This window comes from Euwallacea similis, chromosome 25 (assembly GCF_039881205.1).
Source record: "Euwallacea similis isolate ESF13 chromosome 25, ESF131.1, whole genome shotgun sequence".
Classification (NCBI taxonomy): Eukaryota; Metazoa; Arthropoda; class Insecta; order Coleoptera; family Curculionidae; genus Euwallacea; species Euwallacea similis.
The window spans coordinates 344705-356761 of NC_089633.1; the positions used below are offsets into that span (position 1 = coordinate 344705).

Genomic DNA, 12057 nt, shown 5'->3' on the forward strand with positions numbered 1-12057 from the left:
AAAGAAGCGTCCAGAAGAACAGAAGAGGGCAGAAGAACCCCCTGTCGGCGGGGTGACTCACGCCAAAGATCCAGGCGGTGACCAGACTCACCTACCGAGAAAGGCACGAAAAAGGCCAAGAGCGATGGCAGAGTAAAAAGCGATAGTCCCACTTGACTCTGTTTCCTCATGCTAAACACCAAAAGCGGCCAAAAAGCGCGACAGAGGACTTCGGACACGGGCTAGAATTCCTCTGCAAACACGGGGTTTTTTAGTGAGTGAAACCCCACACAGGCTGGAAGTACGGACTTCAGTACCGTCTTACCGACAAAATTTTTTATCCCCGGTGTCGCGTCCCCAAAAAAAGAAAAAAAAATTCGTACCTCAGACGAATCTTGTTATTGAGCATGTGACGAGGTTTGTCAACATATTAGCTTATATTATGTTATTTCAACTGATTTTCAATAAACAGACGCTGATTGGTAAAAAGGACAATTATTTTTTAAATTAATCAAGAATTTTAATTTACAAAAATAAAGACGTTTTACGTGGAAAGTAAAAACTGTATGTTATCCAGCGTCATTAATCCACAAGGTAGTTATGCATCACACCTGGTATTAACTTCACTATCTACGTTGATATTTCAAATTTGTTCTTGGTATAACTTCCTGTCGTCAGAACTATCAGCAATCGAATACAAGGGCTGTTTGACAATTCAGTGACTTTTTGAATTAAAGATATATTTTTCGGCGAAAAAACGTTTTATTTCTCAATATACAGTGAAATCTCTCATAACGAACATCTCTCTTAAGCGGACACCCCTCTTGAACGGACACTTTGTCTGGTCCCAAATACCTTCCATTAAAAAAGCATTGCAACGACTCCCTCTTGTCCGGACAAGGACAGTCGTTTTTAGAACGTTGAGAAAAAAAATCTCGCTTGACCATAAAAATTTAAACAGCAAACAAAGATTGGTAATTTTCTTTAAAAATGATCGGTAAATTTCATTTATATGACGATTCGGCACTTTGGCGGTCTCTTTGATATATTATCGGCATCGGTGTCGGCGTCTATTCAAAAGGGACAGATTTATCATTTGAAATATTATTGAGAATTTAGCAACCCTTGCTTTATTACATATATGAAAGGCAGAAAAGGGCGTCTGATAGAACAGTGTATATCAAGAGTTGTTCACCATTTGATCGTTTTATATTTTATTATAACTAGTTTCCATAATTGAATACATATGTATATACCCTCTATTGTTTAGCCCTACATTAAATTAGGTTAAACCATTAGTCGTAAATATGGAGAGTCTGTTTATCATCTTGGCTAAAACATGAAATGCAGAGAACGGCTCAAATATCAGTTTTGTCCTAATATAAGTGTGAATAGAATGATTGAGGGTTGCGAGCGTGGGAAGAAGGTGGAATGGTATGTGCTAATTCTTTTGAAGATAAACAGATGCACTCGGGGGTGACCCTGATGCATCTTTGGTATGTGGGACATTGGATTCCCGAAAAGGATAGAATAAAGTTGTTTGAGGACACGTGCGTGTATTTTATTAAAATAAAACCTACCCGTTCTTTAACAGTTCAGAAGTGGGATCCACAAGACTATTTTATTATTAAAAAAAAAAAAAAAAACTTTTTTTCGTTAAGTTAGTGTATATATTAGTTTGTGTCTGTGAACAATTAAATTTAAGCGAAGTGAGAATGGATAACATGAGTGAAAACCAGGAATTTGAGGAAGGAATGCAACAAGAGCAAGTGTTTGACGATTTGCTCGAAAAACACTTGCAAAAACAGATCACCGCCGCCCTAAAAAGGAAATTTGGAGCCAACCCGAGACCGTTGATTGCCACAGATCTGGAAGACTTGAACCCGAGTGAAGATAGGCCCAGCGACATGGAGACAAGCGCCACAAAATTAACTGTCAAAGGCGACATAATTCCTCCATTTGATCCCGACGATCGTCACCACACCGTAATGTCTTGGCTAAATAAAATAGAGCAATTATCCCACATTCATGGATGGACCGACTACGAAAAATCCGCTTACATGCAGATGAAACTGAAAGGGGCTGCACGTGAGTGGTTTTTCCGCCAAGAAAATTATGACAAGACCTGGGCAGAGTGGAAAATGGCCTTATCCCGGGCATTTCCCCGATGCGTTGATTACGCTGTTTTATTGGAGGAGCTAGTTGCTAGAAGGAAAGAATCCGATGAAAGCATGACTCATTATTACCACGCCAAGTTAAATCTTACACAGCAGTGCCGACTTGACAATGAAGCCACGATGTCATGCATAATTCGGGGTCTACCTCAGGAGCTGCAACCGAACGCCCGTGCATTCCAGTGCACCACCCCCGATGAATTATATGCAGGTTTCATCGCCCCTATGGACAATTACCAAAGTCCTCAGAAAAACTTGGTTCAGGGTCACCCCGAAAAAAGGTCCAGAATAGAATGTTATGTTTGTGGAAAATTAGGCCACTACGCCAAGGACTGCTGGAAGAGGAGCGGGCCATCCACCTCGAAGTCAGCAGGACCTTCACGATGTGGATTATGTCGGCTCACCAACCATGTCACGAAGGACTGCCGCAGAAGAAGATCGGGACTGTCCCAAACTCTAGAACCGAGAAGATGCAGTGTATGCAAAAAACCGGGACACCGAGAAGAAAGTTGCTGGTATAAGGCAAAAAACATTGAAGAAACAAACATTGTAGGGCAAGTACAAAATGACTTATACAAAGTAGAAGTTGTAATAAATAATGTTCCGTTTAGAGGGTATTTAGATACGGGAAGTACAATAAACGTTGCAAATATAAATGTATTAAATAAAACAAAACTACAATTAATGCCCTCTAATACGGTTATTAAAAGTTTTGGCGGGTCAATGGTGATCCCAAAAGGCATAATTAAAGCCAATATTTTAATAAATAAAATCGAGATACATACAGAGATAACAATAGTAAACACACAAATGAACGATATTGATATTATCATAGGACAACCTATACTAAATCAACAAAACATAATGTTAGAAATTAAACCTAATCAGGTAACTTTGTCAAAGTATGAGCAAAGGGGTAACCGGCAAGCCAAACAACTAAATTATATAGAAACATCCCAGATAAAACACGGCAATCTGGTGGAGAAAGACCTTAATCAATTATTCGAGTTATTAAAACTAAAACAATCATGCTTTGCACAATCACCTGCCGAACTGGGCACAATAAATGGTACTGAATTTTCTATAACTTTAACTTCAAAACAATCTATATATTATAAGCCATACAGACTATCAGAAAAAGAAAAGGAAATTATGCGTGAGCAAATAAACGAATTACTGAACGCCGGTATAGTACAAGCCTCTCATTCGTCATTCGCTAGCCCTGCAATTCTGGTAAAAAAACCCAATGGGGACCATAGGCTCTGCATCGATTATAGAAAACTAAATGCCATCACGGTAAAAGACCGATATCCATTACCAAATATCGAAGATCTGATCAACCAATTAGGCGGATATAAATATTTTTCTAGTCTAGACATGAAGCAAGGGTATTATCAAATCCCATTAAATAAAGAGTCTATTGATAAAACCGCATTTATAACACCGGACGGTCAATACGAATTCCTCCGGCTTCCATTTGGTTTATGTAACGCGCCAGCGACTTTTCAAAGATGGGTAAATAGCATTATGGGTTCGTTGCGTCACTCAGAAATCCTAGTATATCTAGATGATATTTTAATCCCTTCTAAATCTATATCTCAGGGCATGGAAAAACTCAACACCATTTTGAATATATGTGAAGAAAATAATTTAAAGCTAAATTTAGAAAAATGTTATTTTTTCAAAACTAAAATTGATTTTCTAGGGTACGAAATTAGTGAAAATCAGATAAAACCCGGCTCCAAGAAGGTAAAAGCTATTCAAGACTTTAAAACCCCTTCAAATGTGCATGAGGTACGCCAATTTTTAGGTCTCAGCTCGTACTTTAGAAAATTTATTAAAAACCATGCCGAAATAGTGTCTCCATTAACAAAATTATTAAGAAAAGATGTAAACTGGGAATGGAGCGGAAAACAAAACGAAACAATTCCGAGAATAAAATCTATATTAGTAAGTGAACCTATTTTAACAATCTACAATTCGGAATCAAAAAAAGAACTACACACGGATGCTAGTTCAAAAGGCATCGCGGGAATTCTTTTCCAAGAATCAGAGAGCGGATTGAAACCAATAGCTTATTATAGTCGAACAACAACTGCGGATGAGTCTTTTTACCATTCATATGAGCTAGAAACATTAGCGGTAGTTGAGTCTATAAAACGTTTTCGAATTTACCTTCATGGTACTCATTTTAAGATAGTGACAGACTGTAGCGCAGTACGAAGCACATTCGTAAAGAAAGAACTAGTGGCAAGAATAGCTCGTTGGTGGTTAGCTATACAAGAATACGACTTTGAAATTGAACACCGTCCAGGGTACAAAATGTCACACGTAGACGCCTTAAGCAGAAATACGGAAAATGTTTTTATGTTAGAAATAGACGATTGGGCAATTACGGTGCAAATGCAAGACGAACAAATCCGAATAATCCGCGAAAAACTAAAAGCAGGCACCGCGGACAAAGAGATAAAATCCACATATTGTCTTAAAAATAACAGAGTATACAGAAAAATATTAAATGGTGAAGTGAGACTCGTAATTCCAAAAATATGTAGATTCAACATAATGAGAAAATATCATGACGAAATCGGCCACATTGGGTTAAAAAGATGCGAAGCTTTAATAAAAAGCAAATTCTGGTTTCCTAAAATGACGCGATTTATAAAAAAATACGTTCATGCATGTATTGATTGTGCATATAAAAAAAGCCAATATGGGAAAAAAGAAGGCTTTCTCCACCCGATACCTAAGTCGAAGGAACCCCTCCACACATGGCATATTGACCACTTAGGACCTTTTTGCAAGTCAGGTAAAAATTACACTTATATTTTTATGATTGTCGATTCATTTTCTAAATACTTATTTGCAAGACCAACTAAAACAACAAACTCAAGAGAAGTAATTTATTGTCTAAAAGATTTATTTAGCATGTTTGGAACACCAAAACGCATTATCGCAGATCGTGGAAAAGCTTTCAAATCTAAAACATTTAAAGAATTCTGCGATGAATCAAAAATTAAGTTGATCCTGAATGCAGTAGCTTCACCACGCTCAAATGGTCAAGTTGAACGTTATAACCGTACTCTTTTGGACGGCATAAACACAAGTATACAAAACGAGAATGAGTGGTATGAAAAACTACCTGCTGTTGTTTGGGGCATGAACAACACTATCAATGAAAGCACAGGTTACACCCCTCATACGTTAATGTTTGGCTTTAATAAAGACCGTTTTGGAAATTTAAGTCAAGACGATTTAATGGTTGAAAATAGGGAACAAGTTGCACAAAATGCAAAAAGTAGAATGGATCTACAAAGTAAAAAAATGAAAAAACAATTCGATAAAAAGCGAAAAGAAAGCACTAAATACATTGTAGACGACTTGGTTCTATGGCGGGGAGCTAAAAAAGACTCCAAAGTCGCCAGCCGTAAAACAGGAGTAAAATATGGAGGGCCATATAAAATATCTAAAGTTCTAGAAAATGATCGTTACGAAATCGTGTCTCTGAAAGGGATAAAAGGTTATCCGAGGTACTCTGCAGTGGTTGCAGCGAATACGATACGTGGCTATAAATCCGGAGCTATCCCCGAATCTGATACGTCCTCAGATTCTGAGGTAAATAGCACCGACGAGCTAATTGACTTGCTAGAGTCGTAAAAATATTAACAATAGTAGTAAAAACATATAATAAAATGGAACACCATGCCGTAAAAAAAACAAAAAAAAAAACAAAAAAAAAAACAAAAAAAAAAATGGAACACCATAAATACAATGACAAACTTAAAATTGGAACACCATAGCCTACAAAAAAAAAAAAAAAAAAAAGAGAAAGAGAGAGATTTCTGGCGTGTATAGACTTTTATAAAAAAAAAATTTATATGTGTTTATATTTCAGCATTAAACCAAAATAGCAGCGCAACGACCAGGACTCCGCGAGGGCGCGCAGCAGATCAGGATGGCCGAATATTATAACTAGTTTCCATAATTGAATACATATGTATATACCCTCTATTGTTTAACCCTACATTAAATTAGGTTAAACCATTAGTCGTAAATATGGAGAGTCTGTTTATCATCTTGGCTAAAACATGAAATGCAGAGAACGGCTCAAATATCAGTTTTGTCCTAATATAAGTGTGAATAGAATGATTGAGGGTTGCGAGCGTGGGAAGAAGGTGGAATGGTATGTGCTAATTCTTTTGAAGATAAACAGATGCACTCGGGGGTGACCCTGATGCATCTTTGGTATGTGGGACATTCGATTCCCGAAAAGGATAGAATAAAGTTGTTTGAGGACACGTGCGTGTATTTTATTAAAATAAAACCTACCCGTTCTTTAACAATTTCTAAATATGGCGCCAAAAGTACAAAAACAATTTTTATCATTGCAACAAAAAATTAAAGTTTTTGAAGTACATGAACAAGAAAAGTTAAGTATTCGGCAATTAGCAGTACGTTTTAAAATAGGCAAAATACAGGTGGCAGAAATTATAAAAAAAAGAAAAAATCTTATGAAGAAATGGTATTCCAATACTAACGTCGGCGAAAAAATATGTTTTTTAAAGTCTCAAGGTCTAAAAATTGATCAGTTATGCTACAAGTGGTTTGTAGTCTCGGAATAAAGGGATTCCATTAACAGGTACGTACAAATACCAAATTCTTCCAATTCGTTAACTTCGTTAATCGTTATTATTTCTACTAAGATCGATTGGTACAAGCAAAAGCAAAGGAAATTTCAGAAACGTTAGGAAACAAAAATTTTAGTGCTTCTACTGGTTGGCTTAATAGATTTAGAACTCGTCACAATATAACATTTAAAACAGTATCAGGGGAGTCTGCTTCAGTGAATCCTGAGGATGTGAAAACTTTTTTGGAAAAATTACCCTTATTAATAGAGAAGTACCCACCAAGAAATATTTACAATATTGACGAAACAAAGCTTTTCTTTAGAGCTTTGCCAAATAAAACCTTAGCTCTAAAAAAAGAAAGATGTTTTGATGGAAAACTTTCCAAAGATAGAATCACTATCTTACATTATGTTAATATGAATGGTGAAAAATAATCACTCCTGATAATTGGAAAAGCTGCTAGGCCGAGAGCGTTTAAAAATATTGACTTAAACAAACTTCCAGTGATATGGAAATTTAGCACTAAAGCTTGGATGACCGCTGATATAATGACTGAATGGCTAAGAGACTTTGACCGAAAAATGGGTGCTTAAAAACGACAGATTCTATTATATTTGGACAACGCTTGTTCGCATCCCAAAGAAACGAATCTTAGAAATATAAAATTATGCTTTCTTTCTCCAAATTGCACAAGTGTGTGCCAACTGCTGGACCAAGGTATTATCAAGAATTTCAAATTTCATTATAAAGGACTTTATTATTGAAACACTTACTGGTAAATATCGATGATGCAAATTCTGCACGGGATTTAGTCAAAAAAATAACTAACTTTATTTGATGCAATATTCTATGCAAATAAAGCATGGAGTGAAGTAACTAGCGTTACGTTAACAAATTGTTTTAACAAAGCATTTCACACTGAAAACCCAATCTTAGAACAGTACGATGCGGAAGAAGAACTTCCTCTATCCCTACCAGTGGAGATATACAGTGTGTCCGGGTTAAGGATTTAACACTTTCGTAAAACCTTTATTTCTTAATCGATTTTGACGTTTTTTTTTTGTTAATTAGATATTCAAAATGCGCATTCGTCTAGTGGATACGATCCCTCTTTATCCATAATCATAACCAATTACGTGCATTTTTATGGGATCAAATTTCGGAAAATACTATTAGGGCTTTTTTTGGGATAAAAACGAAAACAGATTCTTAATTAGAATGATCTAAAACTTACCTGTTCCGATTTTCATTTTTCTACTGTACAGGATTTTCGAGAAAATCAATAAAACATGTTTTTTACGTAAACAAATTTTAAAATTGGCAAAAAAATTTATTTTAACAATAATTAACTAAATTTTGATATTTTCAATCAACCCCCCAAATTCTCGTATACATTTTTCAATACGTCGACGATTATTTCTCAGTACTTTACTTAGTTGTTGTGGAGTTATGCTCTGACAAGTCTCTCTAATACGCGCACAAAGCTCTTCTCGTGTCCGGGGTCTTGTGGCATAAACTTTATTTTTTATTGTTCCCCAAACGAAAAAATCCATGGGTGTGATATCCGGAGATCGTGGTGGCCAACGAATAATAGGACTATTTCGTCCGATCCAGCGATTGGTAAAATTATCATTTAAACAATTTCTCACATTAACCGCATTATGAATGGGCGCTCCATCAAGTTGTAAATGTAAATTGTAGTGATAACTCAGGGGAAGCTCATCAAGTGCGTCACTAAACTCATTTTGTAAGAACCTCAGGAAACGAGCAGCATTCAAATTTTCGTTGAAAAAATATGGCCCAATAATCTTTTGATTTAAGATACCACAGAAAACGTTTACTTTTGAGGAGTATTGTCGTTTACATTCGATTATCCAATTCGGGTTCTGATCACTCCATATTCTACAATTTTGTGTCGATACTACACCATTTGTCGTAAACGTAGCTTCATCGGTGTATAGGATGTTTTTTAAAAAGTTAGGATCATCTTGATACATACTCTGGAGCCATAAACAGAACTCCATTCTTAGATTTTGGTCTCCAGCTTCAAGTGAATGAAGAAATTTTGGTTTAAAAGGTTTCTTACCACTTCTTTTTAAACATTCCCAGATATGAGTTTTAGAAATGTTTAAATTTCTGCTAGCATCCCTCAGACTTGAATGCGGATTGGTATTAAAGTAATCTAAAATTATTTGGTTTGCTTGAGGCTCGCGATTACGTTGCTGCTCCGGTAGTTTTACAATTGTCCCATAACGGTTAAAACGTCTGTTGATATTTGCGACTGTTACATGACTAATATTGCGTTCTGGATGTCGTCGATTAAATTCATTTGCTGCTTCACGAAAAGTACGCGTCCCATCACCAACTAATCTTATTATTTCTACTTTTTCTTGCAGCGAATAAGACATTTTTCGAACTTTTTACTTCTGTGAAGTTGATTATGTTACGAACAGCAAACCAACAGTTAGTACCTAACAGTTCGTAACCATAGCAATATATTGTTCGTTTTCACAGCACACTTAACTTGTGGATACCGCATACATTGCAGGTAGCAAAGGAAAAAGGAAGCAAAGTAATGAATTAAAAATATCTGTCTAATGTTTAAAACACTTTGGCATAAATGAAAGAACAAAATTGCAATGTTCTTCAACAACTTGTATTCTGGAATAAAAAAAATCTTACGTTTTGTGCTCGTATTACTAGTAGAGAAGCTTGTCAGAGCATAACTCCACAACAACTAAGTAAAGTACTGAGAAATAATCGTCGACGTATTGAAAAATGTATACGAGAATTTGGGGGGTTGATTGAAAATATCAAAATTTAGTTAATTATTGTTAAAATAAATTTTTTTGCCAATTTTAAAATTTGTTTACGTAAAAAACATGTTTTATTGATTTTCTCGAAAATCCTGTACAGTAGAAAAATGAAAATCGGAACAGGTAAGTTTTAGGTCATTCTAATTAAGAATCTGTTTTCGTTTTTATCCCAAAAAAAGCCCTAATAGTATTTTCCGAAATTTGATCCCATAAAAATGCACGTAATTGGTTATGATTATGGATAAAGAGGGATCGTATCCACTAGACGAATGCGCATTTTGAATATCTAATTAACAAAAAAAAAAACGTCAAAATCGATTAAGAAATAAAGGTTTTACGAAAGTGTTAAATCCTTAACCCGGACACACTGTATAAGACAAAAAAAATCTTTAGGTATAACGGAAGAGACCCTTGAAGAATATTTTATTATAGATCAGGATTTATTTGTGGAAGAAACGCAAGAGGAATCTGTTTCAGATTCAATTTAAAAAAATATGGATGTTCAAAAAAGTAAGTCAGATGAGTTCGATGGTGACCAAGAATGCGCAGGAGAAATAGAATGCAGTATTATTAACACCTACAATGAAGCAATTAATTCAGTAAAGGCATTGAGAGACTTTTCTTTACACCAAGGAACACCAAAGCTTTAAATTTTTTGTTAAATTTGGAAATGCACTTTCAAGAAACCTTTTTGAAGAGAAAAACTCGTCAAACTATGTTAGATGAATTTTTGTCTTAATTATTTTTTAAATGTGTATACATGTTTGGTTTTTCTTTACATAAACAATTCCTACATTTAAATACATATTTTCTTTGACGATTTTATATGATAAAAAAAAATCCGTTATGTCTGAACTTTTTCCCTTTGAGCGGATACTTCTCTTGAACGGATAAAATTTCTAGTACCGTCAGTATCCGCTTAAGAGGGATTTCACTGTAGTCTCCTTTCAGCTCGATACATTTAGTCCAGCGTTTTTCCAATTTTTTTATCCCTTCCAAATAATAGTTTTATCGAGGCCCTCAAAATAGGCGTTTGTTTCAGTGATGACCTCTTCATTCGACTCAAATCTCTTTCCGCCGAGCCATTTCTTCAGGTTTACAGAGGAAACAACAGGAACACAGGTTATAAAAGGAAATAGTCGCAGGGGACTAAATCTGAAGAATATACTACAGTCAGTCAAAATGAAACTCGTACATTAGCTTTATTTGGGATAATTTTCATTATAAGTAAAAATTGGGAAATAATATATATTTACCGCAAATGAAATTCTGTATTGAATACAATCAAAAATCAAAAATTATTCTAATTTATTAACATCCACCCTTTTTGAAAGAAAACCACTTTTACATCTCAAAATGAAACTCGTACACTTTGCAAATTTTAGCTCGAAAATGTATTTAATAGCAATTTAATACTTGGTTGAAAGTCCTTTATTTTTTATTACGTCTTTTAAACGGTCAGGTATAGATTTCACTAATTTTTCACAGTAGTTTGCCGAAATTTTTGCCCATTCTTCCCTTAATATCGTTTTCAATTGTTCTTTATTAGAAATGTCATGTTTTCTAACAGCTACTTTCAATTGGCTCCACAAATTTTCAATTACGTTAAGATCTGGACTCTGAGTAGGTGTTTCAATAACTTTGGAACAATTATACAGCAACCAGTGTTTGATTTTTGCTGCTTTGTACTTTGGGTCGTTATCTTGATAAAACTTAAATGATTTTTCTATTTCAAATTTCTGTGTACTTTGTTTTAAATTTTGCTTTAGAATATCCAAATACATATTTTGGTCCATGATACCTTCAATGAAATGGAGATTTTCAGGGCCTTTAGCCGACATGCAGCCCCAGACCATAACGGATCCTCCTCCGTGTTTCACTGTCACCCTTAAATTTTTTTTATTCAACGCTTCATTGGGTTTTCTCCAAACTAATTGTTGTCCATCTGAACCAAAAATGTTAAATTTGCTCTCGTCTGCAAAAATTACCTCCTTCCAGAAGTTAAAATCTTTTGCTTGGTATTCTTGAGCAAATTGTAAACGCTTTGCTTTATTAGCTTTGCTGATCCACGGTTTCTTCCTGGCTGCTCTACCCTTTAGCTCATGTCTATGTAGTAAATTCCGGATGGTTTGTGGATTTACAACTTTATTTAAATATTCTTCTACCATCTTCGCCAGTTTAGGAGCAGATATTTTAGGATTTTCTTGCACTTTTCTTAAAATCCACCTCTCATCATGATCATTAAAAATTTTTCTAGGGCTCTTCCTAGATTTGTTTTCAAAGATCTTGTTTTTTTGTATCTATCTATGATACTTTATACTGTTGTGTGACTTCTATTGACCATTTTTCCGATTTGACGGTATGATTTTCCGCACTCATAATGTTGAACTATAAGTTTCCTTTCACTGACGCTGGCTTGTCCCCTTTGACGACCCATTATATAATAATAATAATAATAAT

The 12057-nt window shown here is 35.1% G+C and overlaps 1 protein-coding gene across 1 annotated transcript; it reads left to right on the plus strand.

The window, feature by feature from the left end:
• The first annotated feature begins 1318 nt into the window (after positions 1–1318).
• On the plus strand, positions 1319–5810 carry LOC136416795 (uncharacterized). The gene is made up of 5 exons (XM_066402152.1): positions 1319–1413; positions 1685–3789; positions 3859–3947; positions 4350–4679; positions 5175–5810. The coding sequence occupies exons 1-5, from the start codon at positions 1319–1321 to the stop codon at positions 5808–5810; spliced, it is 3255 nt and encodes a 1084-aa protein (XP_066258249.1).
• The last annotated feature ends 6247 nt before the right edge of the window (positions 5811–12057 follow it).

Excerpts from the sequence above, each read along its gene's own strand:
- LOC136416795 (XM_066402152.1), top strand. The coding sequence starts at position 1,319 with ATGAAATGCAGAGAACGGCTCAAATATCAGTTTTGTCCTAATATAAGT. Across the intron at positions 3,948-4,349 it reads CCCCTTCAAATGTGCATGAG|ATAGTGACAGACTGTAGCGC; the intron begins GTACGCCAATTT and ends ACTCATTTTAAG. Across the intron at positions 4,680-5,174 it reads GAAAAATATTAAATGGTGAA|TTGATCCTGAATGCAGTAGC; the intron begins GTGAGACTCGTA and ends TCAAAAATTAAG.